This window comes from Mya arenaria, chromosome 5 (genome assembly GCF_026914265.1).
Source record: "Mya arenaria isolate MELC-2E11 chromosome 5, ASM2691426v1".
In the NCBI taxonomy this organism is placed as follows: domain Eukaryota; kingdom Metazoa; phylum Mollusca; class Bivalvia; order Myida; family Myidae; genus Mya; species Mya arenaria.
In genome coordinates, this window is record NC_069126.1 from 48,847,691 (window position 1) to 48,867,078 (window position 19,388).

General features: G+C 38.7%; 1 protein-coding gene across 8 annotated transcripts in view; it reads left to right on the plus strand.

The window, feature by feature from the left end:
* Positions 1–19,388, plus strand: part of LOC128234746 (atrial natriuretic peptide receptor 1-like) — a 125,411-nt gene that overhangs the window by 83,178 nt on the left and 22,845 nt on the right. For 6 of the 8 annotated variants that reach the window (XM_052949214.1, XM_052949213.1, XM_052949211.1 and 3 more), the window contains exons 2-5: positions 5,267–5,405; positions 7,081–7,334; positions 8,854–8,962; positions 17,566–17,733. In XM_052949214.1, the coding sequence (XP_052805174.1) occupies positions 5,267–5,405; positions 7,081–7,334; positions 8,854–8,962; positions 17,566–17,733 (670 nt within the window). The remainder of the gene's footprint in view (positions 1–5,266; positions 5,406–7,080; positions 7,335–8,853; positions 8,963–17,565; positions 17,734–19,388) is intronic. The other 2 variants (XM_052949209.1, XM_052949208.1) reach the window with 1 other exon arrangement.

A 19,388-nucleotide genomic window follows, 5' to 3' on the forward strand; every position in this document is an offset into this window, starting at 1 on the left:
AATGGAATAATAGATTTCTCAGCGGGTAAAGTGTTCGTTCAGAAAATAGACAAGATAAAAACATGTTGATGACAGTTTCATGTAACTGATATTTAATTCCATATCCAGTATATTACTTATCCATAATTGAACGCCTGAACACAGATTACAGACATATAAAAGAGATGAAACAAGCAGATAAATTGCAGTTTCAGTCTAAGACTGTTTCTAACAGAGGTTGTTAAAGTTTCTGACGACGTGAAAAGGCATAAGACCACAAAAATGCTGAGGGATACTGCACATAGCAGCCAGTTTTTGAGTTTCAATTCATGTTTGTTTGTATGCGTCACTGTTGCTCTATGGACTATAGGACAGGGACGGACTGTAAGCCTTGGAGTGCTTGTACCATTTAGTGGCTCAAGAACGTTAAATCCAGTAGCGATCAATGCTAGTATAGCTAGGGCTTTCAAGAAGGTAAAGCTTTTGGCTTATGTTTTGTACATATATTGTCGTGTTAAGGTCCTGATATTCTTACCTGTTTTGCAATTACACTACCAACCGAGTGTTTTTTTGCAAAGAAAGCATTGCCACCGCGGGAGATATTGCGTCATCGCGGGAAACGCGGTAGCCAATGCGGTGGTGCGCGTCATCGCCGCGTTCATCTCTGCTACTGCGAACAAATTCCGAAAATAAGCACGCGTCGAATCGCCGCGATGCGACTTACCACGAGTTTTCGAACAAGCTGACAGTAGCGTCGTAATACTTTTACAGTTGCAAAGCATATTTTTAGGTATCAAACTACGTTTTGAGTACGAACAAAGATATTTAGATAACGGATCAAGTGTGTATGCGTTTAATAAAACTGAATTGAACTATGTATATAGGACGGGACCAAAGAAAACGCCTTCAGAAAATTGACATGTACCTTAATTACCGTTGATTAACACTGCACCGCCGCGTATCGCGGTGGCTCGACGCGGTGGATCGCGGTGGAAGAATGCGGTGGGCATAATTATGCTTTAATCGCCGCTTGTAGTGAACATTAGATCAGAAGGATAACGTCCGCGGTAATAAAATATCGTGGCGACGTGCGAAATGTGCAAAAAGTGCGTGGTTGGTAGTGTACCAATGCCGAATGTGAAGGTCGACCAGTTTTTAATAAAACTTTATTTTTAAAAAGTCTGATCCTTCATTTTTTGAAAATTTGAATAAAACTTGAGTATATATGTATAAACAATAAATTACCTTTGAAAAAATCAAGAGGGGGCGGTGGTAACCAGAATCTATAAAACAACAACAGAATGTTAACAACCGTTAAATCAAAGTCATTTCAAATCATACTTATAATATCTAAAAAAAACTAAATCTAGATCATCTGGTATACCATTAGGTAATGATCGCGAAAAAATGTCTGGATTTGATTCTGAACAACCTTGTAAATTCGTGTTTTAGTAAAGATATGTTAACCCGAAATAGCATGGAGATGCAGAGTTAAACACATTCTTAAAAATGTCTGAAATACATTCTTAAACAAGGATAAAAGTTTTTAGAGTAAAAATAAATAAATACTTTTTGAACAAAAGACATGAAATTAAAGATGAAATCACTAAAATCAATTGCTTAAAACATATTTAACTTTCAATGTCACTCTTAAGAACATATCGTTAAATACGCTCCAATATGTTTGGAGACGTTTTGTTCATATTTTATCATATCAACGATGGACGTCTTCAATATATATATATTTCGTTAATTAAAAAAACTAATGCAGCATTTTTGCCACATAATAACGTCATATTTTTATTAGCAATTTCCATTTCTTGGTATCATCTGTCCTTGCCTTAATAGACCATAGTGAGATTACATTAAAACAGATTGTGAAATTGTATACCGTTATCAACTGGGGAGTAATGGATGTTGACAAAAAGGGAACGAATATTGATTGAACATTGAGTACATACGTACTTAACTTTGAAATTGGTATAATAATGTTAAAGAATAATTAATCGAACCAAAAGAAATAAGAGCTAACACGGTCGTTATAACTTTTCCCCCACCCTAAGTAAGTAGATTCAAATATTTGGCCATGCTGGACATCTTTTTCTCCCACCTCAGATAAGTAGATCCAACAATTTGACCATGCTAAAAATTATCTTCTTGCCTACGGGCATGGATAAAACAAAGTACCCGTATGGAACTCCTTCTTAATGGTCATCACAATAACCTCCCTTGTTGATGACTGTCGTCTGCAGCATTATAGAAACCCAGTCTTGTGGCAATATTTAGAATGCTAATTACATGTAATTATTTCTCGCTTCGAATGTATCGATAAACCTCGTTTTCGCAACGCTCGGGTCGGGATGAACCTATCTTACATTCTCGGCCATGGAGGATACTTATAATCTTTCCCAAGGGAAATATCCAAAAAGTATCCGAATGTAAAAAAAATAAATTAAAACACTTTTTACTATATTTTCCTTAAGGGAAAAAAGCATCTTCCATGGCCGCTTGTGGAAGGTAAGTTCATCCAAACCTGCGAGCAAAGTGTTCTGCGGAAACGAGGTTTGCGGAAACTTGGTAAACCTCGTTTTCGCAAAACACACTTAGGATGAATATATCTTAGACTCTCGGCCATGGAAGATACTTACGTTCTCATACGCCGTTTTGGCATAGGATGTTATTTACTGACTCAGGCAAATAATGAAATAAAAATCAATATATTGTTAAAAGATTATATAAAGGTAAATAAATCGTATATGCCACAAGATGAACAGAAGTTGTCAATATAGCAAAAGTGTTAAAGTTATGTTTAAGGGCACCTAACTTAATTAGATATTGGCATGGGAAAAAGAAACCGAGACTAGCCATGGGTCAGGAAAGATACTCTTCATAATAGAAATGTGTACCAAGTAACAGTGATATCTCTTTAACGTCGCTCCACAAACTTCAAAATAGTTATAAGTGTAAACATCGTAATCAATGGCGCATATCTCTAAGACGAAATTGCCGTATGTCACAAAAATAATCCAGGTATAACTAAACACCGTTGTGGCAAAGAGTCCCAATAATCAGATTGACACCTATCAAATTGTGGGCAAAGCTTGCTTAAGAACTACATTATAACCCAAAGTGAAACACATATTCAAGTACACATGACTTAAAGACAAAATCGCCATTGGTCAAGAAAAAAAGCCAGACACTACTAATAATCATGGTGGTCATATGTACCAAATACCAGAGCGATATTTGTCTTTATCACATACCCATCATAAATCCACATGCACATCTATTTGCAAATCCCTGCAATGCAATATGGCCGTACTTGACTCTGCTAAATGCACATCATAAACGAATCATTGCGCGATGTTAAAATGACGTCATTAAACAATACAGTGCTTCATTAAAACATTTATTATGAAAATGTGTGTCTTTCAGGTAGTTTAACCAGTTATGTTTATAATTAAAGAGTTATTAGTACTGCGTTTTGATCCGAAATGTCATATTCGACTATTATGATTTTTTTTTGCAGATTTTGATTCTACTCGGCTTAAATTCCAAAATTGCAAAATTACTCGAGTCAAATCCCCCCCCCCCCCGCGATTCAAACGCAGCACTTATTACCATATTGTATTAACTTATTGAACGTTTAATACATATTTTGTTTAGTTATTGGAACGATGTATCAATAAAAAAAAAGAAAGAAGAAAGTGATATTATCTTCAATATCATTTAAGTAACATACTTGACATTTACAAAAAATACATGTCTATGTTACCCACAGTACCCTAGTTAACAATAACCACGATTGGGGATTGGTGCTGTAATGAACAATTTCCCCAGCTGATTGACAGTATTTCACGAAATTGTTAATACACTGGATTCATTAAATGAAGTCAGTGAAAAAATGGTACCGGTAATGACATACAAAGTACCATCCGAGAGTTAACTTGACCTAAGCAACACCGACCTTGCAATAAAGTTTAACTACGTATTAACTAGCGGATAAAGGGGAAGGGAAACCCCTTAATTCGCCCCCCCCCCCCCATTTCGCGTCCATGTTTACCTTTTATTTTAATACAGGAAAAATGTAATTGTTAAAACTATGTTGTGTAAGTACCCCTATGACCCCCTTCCAACAATTTAAGTCAAAAGCTTACGCCCCTCTAATGTTAAATCTTGGATCCGCCCCTGGTATAACACACATTTGTTTCATGAGATGTTAGATAGAGACAAAAGCGAACTTGCTCATGTTTCGGTACAAAACATATTTTTCCCGGTAATGCATCTGAAAACCATTTTATCATACTTATCTTACACTCTGATGCCGAAATTTCAGATTTTTTTTTAAACAATTAAAGTTTAAAATCCTTGTTGTAGTTGGGAGCGAACACACGCTAGCAAGTCAAAAAGATCATTCTCAATCATCAGAGGTTTGATGATAACGCATTTACATTTATAAGATGTTTGATAATGCTAAATCTAATACTGCATGCATAGCATTATCGCTCTGGTGTACGATTAAGGAAAAAATAGAGAACCGATATCTTTTCGACTTAAACTAAGCTGACGGATATCTAAACCTTTATTTAAAACATTGGTAGGAACACGTGATAATGTCAATCAACCAATCATGCTACAGCATTTTATTAAATCGCGTAAGAAGCGCATTTCAAAATTTTTGTTTTCAAAGAAAATATTTGAGCAGATATCAACAATTGTTGACGTGTTTCAGTTTTATAAAATTCCCAATGATTTGCCACACTTTATTTCGTGATAAAAAAATCCGTAAAAGGGGAATTTTACAAACCACAAACAAGTCCCTTTAAGAAACATCTCTATTTTTACCATCCGAAAAAGTTGTTTCCTTATTGCTTTGTAGGAAACGAACTATAAAAAGCAAGCATATTTTGACATTGACGATCTCCCAATCCACAAAGCAATGTATCATTTTTTACAATTTGATAATTAATTACGCATAACAAGTTCATGAAGCTGTATCTCTTACACGAGTATAATGTATCTGTGCGTTAAAAAGATAACACTCATAATGCATGTGCGTTTGTGCTGTCCCTATTAATTTACTTTGTGTATTTATGAATAATACAGCTAATAATACAACCGTTGTCCTGTATTAATGATAGTTATATTAAACTCCCTCCGTCGGACACAGTTAACAAAACGAAACAATTGCCTTTGACAAACTACTTTTGTTCTTTTTACACTCTTGTTATACCTTATCGATGCTCTGGGTTTTTTTACTTAAATGCGCGTTTTGGTCTACTTTCAGGTGAACGCAGCAGACGACTTGATGAACCTGCGCGCGCACAACATCACGTTCGAGTTTCAGCGCGCGGACACCCACTGTGACATCGGACAGGGATTGTATGAACTCGTGCAGATGAACAATGTGGCGGACGCGTTTATTGGTGAGTATGCCCCTTTCTGAAGCCAGTGAAGGTTGTTTTATGTTTTGTTAAAAATGTTAGCAATCTGATAGCATGGTTTACAACAGGCCTTTCTTGAACAATCCCTTGTAAAGCCTGACCTTCCACAATCAGCCACGGGTGGGGACGAATGGTGGTGGGGATGTTGAAGGTTTAGGCTTAGAGGTCTGTCTATTTCACATGTAAACTGGCCATGCAACACTGTCATCATTAGAAGAACCGATTTATCAGAAAATATGTTGATAACTAAAGTTCATACAGTTGGAATACAGATCTCATGCATCTAAAACTGTCTGAGGCTAGTCTAATTAGAAGTGGCGCTAAGTATCTATTTGTAATTAAAATCGATTTTTTTACTCTTAATGCAACAAAAATCCTCATCTCCCCCCCCCTCCCCCACCCTAAGTTGACTCGATTTTGAGAGCCATCCTTAGGTTAGCACGGAACTTTCGTGGTGGTTAATAACTTAATTTCAATCGCTACTGTATTTAAAGTAAGTATTAGACTACTTCTTTAATGCAAATGGCGCCCGTTTGTTACATAAATATCTGAATGACCATGATCAACGACATACTTGTACTCCCAACTGAAAACTACTCAGAAAAAAATGAACCTGCCTTTGTCGGTGAGATTAAAATGTATTTACGACCAGTTTGTTATGATATCCATCAAGGCTTTAAGGGTTTTCTAAACAACGTAAATATATTTCTTGTAATTTAAAGTTATTTACTGACAGCAGTCTTTGAAGAACTGCACGCCGTAATGGAAGCATCAAGATAGCGGTGATTTACAATCTTCTGTTGTGCAAATGTATCATTGCTCAGGAGGGCTGTTAAAATAGATTAAGTTCTTTTTACCCACTGACACAAACACAAAAAACGACATTGTTTTTAAATGTGTTCTAGGTGGATGGAAAATCTGTCAAGAAACTGAATAGACAAGTAGTGTTCTTTAATAGAAAAAACACACAAACGACTTGAAAATAAAAAAAAGATGAAGACATTTCAAGTAAAAATATGTCTTGCTAACTCAGACACAGCTTACATTCCAGTTACAAAGATGTGTGTCATGCGATTGGTCTTGCCAGATATCCGTGGTTATAAAAAATTAATATTTTTGATAAAAACAAAAACAAATGTAGACTGTTTTATATAGATAACAATCATTACACTTCGTTTTAATATGAATTATGAATATGAATTTCGTATTTGAATTTTTTAAAAGACGATTATCTCCATAAAATCTTCCAATTAAAAGCATGCGAAAAATAAAGAATTCGTTTAAGTTCAAACACGTGCTTCATAATTATGAAGCACGTAGTGTTTGAACTTTAAAAAAATCTTACAAGAAACTTTCAGCAATATTTTCAGAAACCATTAAATCGTTTATAAAGGTGTATTAAGGTCATATTTTTAATTTAATTGGCAATGAATTTTATCCCAATCATCAAGTATTATTATATATTTCTCACAGTTTCGAATTTATTCCTACGTCATTGTCGCTTCTTGGTCTTGAAAGTCGGTTCATTTGTAAAACTGGAACTACTGGTATTGCTATTTACATGATGAAATCCCGCTTGTTTATGGTGTGCATATAAATACTGTTATGCTAAAATGGTGTACGTTAAACCAAGCCTCTATGTATGAACCACCCACAGGCCCAGCGTGCGACTCCGTCTGTCTCCCCGCGGGTCTGCTGGCCGCCAAGTGGGACAAACCCATGATCAGTTACTCCTGCTCCTCAAGCGTCCTCAACAACCACGATCATTTCCGGACGTTTGCGCGCACTACCGCCATCTATACAGACATGACTTTTTTCATCCTCGACTTCCTGGAGTTTTATGGGTGGGACCATGTTGTTATTGTGGAAGGGCCAGAATCCGTGTGGCGAGAAACTGCTGGTTTCTTCCAGGTAAATAAGGAGAAAATCATTCTGATTCGAATTGGCTCCTGGTGGGAGCGAGGCGTTCTGTTAGGTAATGCAGGTTTTCACTGCATAAGGAAGGCCGAGTTGTTTATTTCAATTCATGTTATTAGCCGTACATCGTGTTTAAAAAAATACTGGCATGTTTTTAAACACAGTAAAAACTTTGCAAAGAAAGTTAATATTGTTTTTGTAATTCCCAATCACGCTGAAGGATAATGCAAACTAATAACTTCTAACCTCTAACAAATGATGTTTCTGGTAAATCGGGGGAAGCAACGACAGTTTTTAACATCAATGTTATTACAATCGTAACGTAATCCACATCCCGGTCTCGTTTTTCGTTGGTATATCCAAATAAGTCCAAATGAACTGGTCCAGGTCATTGCTGCAATTCAATTACGGTTGCCGTAGTACACAATTCTAGTTTGTAACATATATTTGTGCAACCGTAAGAATGTTCATTACCTGTACACTTATCCCTGCAATTTGCTGTCATACTGTAGGGTGATCATCGGCATTCATTCAAAAATATATATAATTGTGGCCATGTAATCCCGATTCATATCGCTGACGGCTTCTACGATAAGTCGTGGCCAATCAGCGTTGAAAAGAAGAGAGTGCGAGCCAGGGGCCGTTTCAGTAAAGAATTTTAGTCGTTACTTCAAAAGTTTTTCATCTATAAATACGTCACAAATGGAACACATTGATAACCTTTTATTTTCTCAACGTTGTGTTCATTTCTTTACATGCTAATGTCCAATACACTAATATATGTAGCTAAATAACTAAAATATGGCACTAATATAATTTCAATTTACGACTCAAATCGACTTACATCTTTTATGGAAACGGCCCCAGGTTATCATACCCATGATCGTAATATTTCACAATAACCAATCCATTTAAGACAGACTTTGATGTCATTGAAGTGAAGCCAGAGTCGCCGTCAAAACAGCAACGTGAAGCACATGGCATTTTTTTCTGTTTTTTAACCGTTCGTCAATTTCTACCTGAATATATACAAACAAGGGCCAGCTTCACGGATCTTCAAGAATAGAATACAGTTTCCTGTTCTAAATTTTAGAATCCGGTTAGACAGTAATAGTAAAAATCGAATGCACCAGTCAATTGTAACCACGCCCCCATCAGGTCCGGGGATATACCGGAGAAAGCGGGGAAAAGGCTGATATTACCATCCAGGTAGCCCGCAGTGCCGAGTGAATGCGGTGGTTTTGTTTACGTATCAAATATAGCGGGGAATGGGCCTTACCTAGGGGTGCGGGGGAATTTTGAGGATATTTTACAATCCGTTTGTCCCCGCAGGGCGGAGATTTTACCTGGGATTGGCTGGACCGAAATTCAAAGTCCCCGATAATCCCCTGACCTGGGGGGCGTGGTTAAAGTTGAATGATGCATTATCAGGAAGCGAAGCATTCTTGCCAAGACTAATATGTGACTTATGTTTTTTGTACAACTATATCCTCGTAACTATTCTCTATTCCAGTCCACGTTTGAGCGTGCCGGGGTGGTGACAGAGTTGCTGAGTATCTCAAGTAACGAGGACCACTACGTCATAGAAAAAAACCTCAAACACTCAGTACAAGAGGGGAAAGGTAATTCATTTAATCCGTGTATACGCTGTAATACGGCAAGGTTAAACAGCTACATATGGCAATCAGTGTATACCTGCAATTCGGCAAGGTTAAACAGCTACATATGGCAATTAGTGTATACCTGCAATTCGGCAAGGTTATACAGCTACATATGGCAATCAGTGTATTCGCTTTAATACGGCAAGGTTAAACAGCTACATATGGCAATCAGTGTATTCGCTTTAATACGGAAAGGTAATACAGCTACATATGGCACTCAGTGTATTCGCTTTAATACGGCAAGGTTAAACAGCTACATATGGCAATCAGTGTATACGCTGCAATTCGGCAAGGTTATAAAATGAACAGCTACATATGGCAATCAGTGTATACGCTGTAATACGGCAAGGTAATGCAGCTACATATGGCAATCAGTGTATACGCTGCAATACGGCAAGGTAATACAGCTACTTATGGCAATCAGTGTATACGCTGTAATACGGCAAGGTAATACAGCTAGATATGGCAATCAGTGTATACGCTGCAATACGGCAAGGTAATACAGCTACTTATGGTACTCAGTGTATACGCTGTAATACGGCAAGGTAATGCAGCTACTTATGGCACTCAGTGTATACGCTGTAATACGGCAAGGTAATGCAGCTACTTATGGTACTCAGTGTATACGCTGTAATACGGCAAGGTAATGCAGCTACATATGGCAATCAGTGTATACGCTGCAACACGGCAAGGTAATACAGCTACATATGGTACTCAGTGTATACGCTGTAATACGGCAAGGTAATGCAGCTACTTATGGCACTCAGTGTATACGCTGTATTACGGCAAGGTAATGCAGCTACTTATGGTACTCAGTGTATACGCTGTAATACGGCAAGGTAATGCAGCTACATATGGCAATCAGTGTATACGCTGCAACACGGCAAGGTAATACAGCTACATATGGCAATCAGTGTATACGCTGCAATACGGCAAGGTAATGCAGCTACATATGGCACTCAGTGTAAACGCTGTAATACGGCAAGGTAATACAGTTAGATATGGCAATCAGTGTATACGCTGCAATACGGCAAGGTAATACAGCTACATATGGCAATCAGTGTATACGCTGCAATACGGCAAGGTAATACAGCTACATATGGCACTCAGTGTATACGCTGTAATACGGCAAGGTAATGCAGCTACATATGGCACTCAGTGTATACGCTGTAATACGGCAAGGTAATGCAGCTACTTATGGCACTCAGTGAATACGCTGTAATACGGCAAGGTAATACAGCTACATATGGCACTCAGTGTATACGCTGCAATACGGCAAGGTAATACAGCTACATATGGCACTCAGTGTATACGCTGTAATACGGCAAGGTAATACAGCTACATATGGCACTCAGTGTATACGCTGTAATACGGCAAGGTAATACAGCTACATATGGCAATCAGTGTATACGCTGTAACACGGCAAGGTAATGCAGCTACATATGGCAATCAGTGTAAACGCTGTAACACGGCAAGGTAATACAGCTACATATGGCAATCAGTGTAAACGCTGTAACACGGCAAGGTAATGCAGCTAGATATGGCACTCAGTGAATACGCTGTAATACGGCAAGGTAATACAGTTACATATGGCAATCAGTATATACGCTGTAATACGGCAAGGTAATACAGTTACATATGACACTCAGTGTATTCGCTGTAATACGGCAAGGTAATACAGATAGATATGGCACTTAGTGTATACGCTGTAATACGGCAAGGTTAAACAACTACATATGGCAATCAGTTTATACCTGCAATTCGGCAAGGTTATACAGCTACATGTGGCACTCAGTGTATACGCTGTAATACGGCAAGGTAATACAGCTACATATGGCAATCAGTGTATATGCTGTAATACGGCAAGATTTAACAACTACATATGGCAATCAGTGTATACCTGCAATACGGCAAGGTAATACAGCTACATATGGCAATCAGTGGATACGCTGCAATACGGCAAGGTAATACAGCTACATGTGGAAATCAGTGTAAACGCTGTAATACTGCAAGGTGAAACAGCTACATATGGTAATCAGTGTATACCTGCAATTGGGCAAGGTTATACAGCTACATATGACACTCAGTGTATACGCTCTAATACGGCAAGGTTAAACAGCTACATATGGCACTCAGTGTATACGCTGTAATACGGTAAGGTTATACAGCTACATATGGCAATCAGTGTATACGCTATAATACGGCAAGGTAATACAGCTACATATGGCAATCAATGTAAACGCTGTAACATTGCAAGGTAATACAGCTAGATATGGCAATCAGTGTATACGCTGAAATACGGCAAGGTAATACAGCTAGATATGACACTCAGTGTATTCGCTGTAATACGGCAAGGTAATACAGCTAGATATGGCACTAAGTGTATACGCTGCAATACGGCAAGTTTAAACAGCTACATATGGCAATCAGTGTATACCTGCAATTCGGCAAGGTTATACAGCTACATATGGCACTCAGTGTATACGCTGTAATACGGCAAGTTAATACAGCTACATATGGCAATCAGTGTATGCGCTGCAATACGGCAAGGTCAAACAACTACATATGGCAATCAGTATATACCTGCAATACGGCAAGGTAATACAGCTACATATGGCAATCATTGTGTACGCTGCAATACGGCAAGGTTAAACAGCTACATATGGCAATCAGTGTATACGCTGCAATACGGCAAGGTTAAACAGCTACATATGGCAATCAGTGTATACCTGCAATTCGGCAAGGTTACACAGCTACATGATGCAATCAGTGTGTACGCTGCAATACGGCAAGGTAAAACAGCTTCATATGGCAATCAGTGTATACGCTGCAATACGGCAAGGTTAAACAGCTACATATGGCAATCAGTGTATACCTGCAATTCGGCAAGGTTATACAGCTACATATGGCAATCAGTGTATACGCTGTAATACGGCAAGGTAATACAGCTACATATGGCAGTCAGTGTATACGCTGCAATACGGCAAGGTTAAACAACTACATATGGCAATCAGTGTATACCTGCAATACGCCAAGGTAACACAGCTACATATGGCACTCAGTGTATTAGCTCTAATACGGCAAGGTTAAACAGCTACATATGGCACTCAATGTATACGCTGCAATTCGGCAAGGTGATACAGCTACATATGGTACTCAGTGTATAAGCTGTAATACGGCAAGGTAATACAGCTACATATGGCAATCAGTGTATACGCTGCAATACGGCAAGGTTAAACAGCTACATATGGCACTCAATGTATACGCTGCAATTCGGCAAGGTGATACAGCTACATATGGTACTCAGTGTATAAGCTGTAATACGGCAAGGTAATACAGCTACATATGGCAATCAGTGTATACGCTGCAATACGGCAAGGTTAAACAACTACATATGGCAATCAGTGTATACCTGCAATACGGCAAGGTAATACAGCTACATATGGCAATCAGTGTATACGCTGCAATACGGCAAGGTAATACAGCTACATATGGCAATCAGTGTATACGCTGTAATACGGCAAGGTTAAACAGCTACATATGGCAATCAGTGTATACGCTGCAATACGGCAAGGTAATACAGCTACATATGGCAATCAGTGTATACGCTGCAATACGGCAAGGTAATACAGCTACATATGGCAATCAGTGTATACGCTGCAATACGGCAAGGTAATACAGCTACATATGGCAATCAGTGTATACGCTGCAATACGGCAAGTTAATACAGCTACATATGGCAATCAGTGTATACGCTGCAATACGGCAAGGTTAAACAGCTACATATGGCAATCAGTGTATACGCTGCAATACGGCAAGGTAATACAGCTACATATGGCAATCAGTGTATACGCTGCAATACGGCAAGGTAATACAGCTACATATGGCAATCAGTGTATACGCTGCAATACGGCAAGGTAATACAGCTACATATGGCAATCAATGTATACGCTGCAATACGGCAAGTTAATACAGCTACATATGGCAATCAGTGTATACGCTGCAATACGGCAAGGTTAAACAGCTACATATGGCAATCAGTGTATACCTGCAATACGGCAAGGTTAAACAGCTACATATGGCACTCAGTGTATACGCTGTGATACGGCAAGGAAATACAGCTACATATGACACTCACTGTATACGCTGCAATACGGCAAGGAAATACAGCTACATATAACAATCAGTATATTAGCTGTAATACGGCAAGGTAATACAGCTACATATGGCAATCAGTGTAAACGCTGTAATACGGCAAGGTTATACAGCTACATATGGCAATCACTGTATACGCTGCAATACGACAAGGTAATATAGCTACATATGGCAAAAAGTGTATACGCTGCAATACAGCAAGGATAATATACAGCTACAGATGACAATCAGTGTATTCGCTGTAATACGGCAAAGTTATACAGCTACATATGGCGCTCAGTGTATACGCTGCAATACGGCAAGGTTATATAGCTACATATGGCAATCAGTGTATACGCTGTAATACGGCAAGGTAATGCAGCTACTTATGGCACTCAGTGTATACGCTGCAATACGGCAAGGTAATACAGCTACATATGGCAATCAGTGTATACGCTGCAATACGGCGAGGTAATACAGCTACATATGGCAATCAGTGTATACGCTGTAATACGGCAAGGTTATACAGCTACATATGGCAATCACTGTATACGCTGCAATACGACAAGGTAATATAGCTACATATGGCAAAAAGTGTATACGCTGCAATACAGCAAGGATAATATACAGCTACAGATGACAATCAGTGTATTCGCTGTAATACGGCAAAGTTATACAGCTACATATGGCGCTCAGTGTATACGCTGCAATACGGCAAGGTTATATAGCTACATATGGCAATCAGTGTATACGCTGTAATACGGCAAGGTAATGCAGCTACATATGGCACTCAGTGTATACGCTGCAATACGGCAAGGTAATACAGCTACATATGGCAATCAGTGTATACGCTGCAATACGGCAAGGTAATACAGCTACATATGGCAATCAGTGTATACGCTGCAATACGGCAAGGTTATATAGCTACAGATGACAATCAGTGTAAACGCTGCAATACGGCAAGGTTATACAGCTACATATGGCACTCAGTGTATACGCTGCAATACGGCAAGGTTATATAGCTACATATGGCAATCAGTGTATACGCTGCAATACGGCAAGGTAATACAGTTACATATGACAATCAGTATATTCGCTGTAATACGGCAAGGTAATACAGCTACATATGGCAATCAGTGTATACGCTGCAATACGGCAAGGTAATACAGCTACATATGGCAATCAGTGTAAACGCTTTAATACGGCAAGGTAATACAGCTAGATATGGCGCTCAGTGTATACGCTGTAATACGGCAAGGTAATACAGCTACATATGGCACTCAGTGTATACGCTGCAATACGGCAAGGTAATACAGCTACATATGGCAATCAGTGTATACCTGCAATTCGGCAAGGTGATACAGCTACATATGGCACTCAGTGTATACGCTGTAATACGGCAAGGTAATGCAGCTACATGTGGCGCTCAGTGTATACGCTGTAATACGGCAAGGTAATACAGCTAGATATGGCACTAAGTGTATACGCTGCAATACGGCAAGGTAATACAGCTACATATGGCACTCAGTGTATACGCTGCAATACGGCAAGGTAATACAGCTACATATGACACTCAGTGTATACGCTGCAATACGGCAAGGTAATGCAGCTACTTATGGCAATCAGTGTATACGCTGCAATACGGCAAGGTAATACAGCTACTTATGGTACTCAGTGTATAAGCTGTAATACGGCAAGGTAATGCAGCTACCTATGGCAATCAGTTTATACCTGCAATACGGCAAGGTAATACAGCTACATATGGCACTCAGTGTATACGCTGCAATACGGCAAGGTAATGCAGCTACTTATGGCAATCAGTGTATACGCTGCAATACGGCAAGGTAATACAGCTACATATGGCACTCAGTGTATACGCTGAAATACGGCAAGGTAATACAGCTACATATGGCACTCAGTGTATACGCTGCAATACGGCAAGGTAATGCAGCTACTTATGGCAATCAGTGTATACGCTGCAATACGGCAAGGTAATACAGCTACTTATGGTACTCAGTGTATAAGCTGTAATACGGCAAGGTAATGCAGCTACATATGGCAATCAGTTTATACCTACAATACGGCAAGGTAATACAGCTACTTATGGCAATCAGTGTATACGCTGCAATACGGCAAGGTAATACAGCTACATATGGTACTCAGTGTATACGCTGCAATACGGCAAGGTAATACAGCTACTTATGGCAATCAGTGTATACGCTGCAATACGGCAAGGTAATGCAGCTACTTATGGCACTCAGTGTATACGCTGCAATACGGCAAGGTAATACAGCTACATATGGCACTCAGTGTATACGCTGCAATACGGCAAGGTAATGCAGCTACATATGGCACTCAGTGTATACGCTGTAATACGGCAAGGTAATACAGCTACATATGGCACTCAGTGTATACGCTGTAATACGGCAAGGTAATACAGCTACATATGGCACTCAGTGTATACGCTGCAATACGGCAAGGTTATATAGCTACTTATGGCACTCAGTGTATACGCTGCAATACGGCAAGGTAATACAGCTACATATGGCACTCAGTGTATACGCTGCAATACGGCAAGGTAATACAGCTACATATGGCAATCAGTGTATACGCTGTAATACGGCAAGGTTATACAGCTACATATGGCACTCAGTGTATACGCTGTAATACGGCAAGGTTATATAGCTACTTATGGCACTCAGTGTATACGCTGCAATACGGCAAGGTAATACAGCTACATATGGCAATCAGTGTATACGCTGTAATACTGCAAGGTAATGCAGCTACTTATCGCACTCAGTGTATACGCTGTAATACGGCAAGGTAATACAGCTACATGTGGAAATCAGTGTATACGCTGCAATACGGCAAGGTAATGCAGCTACTTATGGCAATCAGTGTATACGCTGCAATACGGCAAGGTAATACAGCTACTTATGGTACTCAGTGTATAAGCTGTAATACGGCAAGGTAATACAGCTACATATGGCACTCAGTGTATACTCTGCAATACGGCAAGGTAATACAGCTACATATGGTACTCAGTGTATACGCTGCAATACGGCAAGGTAATGCAGCTACTTATGGCAATCAGTGTATACGCTGCAATACGGCAAGGTAATACAGCTACTTATGGTACTCAGTGTATAAGCTGTAATACGGCAAGGTAATGCAGCTACATATGGCAATCAGTTTATACCTGCAATTCGGCAAGGTAATACAGCTACATATGGCACTCAGTGTATACGCTGCAATACGACAAGGTAATACAGCTACTTATGGTACTCAGTGTATAAGCTGTAATACGGCAAGGTAATGCAGCTACTTATGGCAATCAGTGTATACGCTGCAATACGGCAAGGTAATACAGCTAGATATGGCACTCAGTGTATACGCTGCAATACGGCAAGGTAATGAAGTAAATTAGCAATGAATGTGTACGTTTATTAGGAGGAAAAGGTAATTACCTATATCAAACAAAATTAAGGCCGTACTTGGGGGGGGGGGAGGTAGTTCAACCACACCTACATATGGCAATCAATGTTTTCGCTTATTGGTATGATTTTGTTAAGATAGCGGAATAATAATCTATTTCGTTTCAGTCGAAACGCAATATGCTGCGAACTGGCGAAACTTAATATGTTTAGAAGTTTCATTAAGAAACTGTTCCGGAAGCATTTACTCTTTTTCTTAAGAAACTATCACAGCTAATGGGATGGGAATGTAATCGTCGGATTATAATGCCTTCACAAAAAATGCCACATTATTTTAGAGGATTATAAAACAAAAGTAGTAAAAAGTCTTAGGATTAAAACGAAGCTATGTGAATGTCTTATAGGATTGTTTAGTACCTTATCCTGGTTTTGCACTTTCGTACAAATATGTTAGTTTTACCATATGAGGTTAAATCCTGAATGTTAAAATTTTGTTAATTTTGTGTAGTTATAAAATACTGAATGTTACTGAATAAACTTAATATTCAGGCAAAAACGTATAAGAACACAGCTCAAAATAAGCTAGTTCTCTTATTGCTCCCTTTTTATGTTTAAGTTTATGTCGGGAAATCCCATACAATCTTGGTATCATTTAAATCTGCGTGATGAGCCTTATTTTGCGTATATATCTTACAGCCAATGATATTAGACCGCTGACAAAAGATCCGATCGCAGACTGTCATATTTCAGTTCGAAAATAAATGTTTTATGGCTTTTAAAAGGTTACCAACGCTTTAAGAAAATTGCATACAACATCAAATTTTTAACATAAATATGAAATCTGATTTTTGTCAGCAGTCACAATCACTGATTTCCATGCATTTTTTCCAAAATCATGGCTAGTTCCAAGACACAAATGTTGTCGAAACGTACACTCTCCAAGAGTGCAGCTTTAAAAGGTGTTATTGTATCTAATCCGATCTATTCTTATCCCAGTTTTCATCCTATGTACATACGGGCTTGACACACTGTACGTCATGTGCGCGGCCGAGACGGCGGGGCTGCTGGACGGTAACCACGTGTTTATTGCCATCGACTTCGCGTACATGACCACATTCAAGAGTGCCGCCGACAGACCATGTACCTTGCCGAAAGACCTTGAGGGTGAGTTCCGATGGGTTCGAAATTCATTTTTACTATCTGTTTAAGCAATTTACGACAAATAATGTCAATGTAGTTGTTTTTTTAATTTCATAAAACAAACTCATTGCGCATGACCTCAACGTTTGGGCACAACGTTATCAAGGTGTGTGTGTGTGTATTGTGTATCCGGAGAAACGACGAAACAATCGAAAACTTTCCGGGAATTATAGATAACATATGTGCGAGTTCAATAAAAGGATCTTTAACCTTGTACGAATGGCATCGGTAGGAACGTACGTCACGCGCACTTGCTTTTCATTTTCATGCTTATACGAAGAGTTACTTTTAGAATGAACCACCACCGTGGTTAAATATAGAGTTATTTGTTGTCTTTTACGGAACTATGTCGGAAAAGAGTGTAAACAGTGAAAAATACCTGGTTTGCTTACGTTTTCACTAACCACATGGAATCGTTTCAGCAAGTGCGCGTGACGTACGTTCCTACCATTGGTGTAGGCTCACTGATACTCTCATAAATCACCTTCCTCGTGTTAACGCTGCACTCTCACAGATTTACCAGTTCTACAGCTTTTTTTTATTTTTTGCCTAGGAAAGAGCATTTTTTTGCGTAAATATTTGCAAACCAGTGATATAATAAGTTGACAAAATATCAGATCGTAGATTTTCATATTTTCGTTCGAAAATAATGTTTAAGGGCTTAAACCGTTAAGAAAAATGCATAAAACATCAATTTTTTAACTTAAATATAAAAATCTGCGATCTAATTCTTTGTCAGCATTCTTATATAACTGGTTCTCATGGTTTTCGCAAAAAATTAGCTCGTTTCAAGACAAATCATAAAAAGTTGTCAAAACGTTCAATCTGTGAGGGTGCAGCTTTAACGTACAAGTCATCTTGAGTTTACGATGTGCACACACCTTAATGACGTAGTTTACAAAACGTGCATATGCAAACAGGTACACGCAGCCATACACGCAGTCTTTCGCAACCATCCGATTTACCTTTAATTGCAAAATAGTTCACGTCTACTGACTAACAATCATTTATCTTTTTTTGTTCACATTTTATTTTTATGCTTCTCGCTAAATTTTACCTGTTTGCTCGTAAACTGTTTGTATGCTATAGGCATGATTGCCTGAATGCATTAAAAGTTGTTGTTGTTGTTGTTGTTGTTGTTGTTGTTGATCAATTTTTGTTTAATTTGACTGGATTATATGAGACACATGCAACACACTACAGAAGTGATTTGTGGTCACTTTTTCCATATTGAGTTTTTTTTATGATATCAATTGGACAAATTGGTTCCATGTTTCCCTTGAGACTTATATCGCAATACTGATATAGAACGCGTTCGTCTAAGATCTGCCTTGACCGTGTGTATGGATGGTAATGAACTAGTTTGGTTGCTAGTAATTTGTCAACATTCAGGTAAATGACTCATCGCGTCAAACAAGCCATTCAGAGCCATTTATTTCGTTTTTTAGCCTATATAACTGAGTTTATTCATTTAAACAACGGTTACCGCTCCCGTGAAATAAATTCGGTTAATGTGTAATACATGAAGAACAGCCTATACTTACAATGTTGTACTGATCAAACTTGAAAGAGCCTGTGTAATTCCAAACTGCGCAGAAACCAAAACATGTTTATTCATT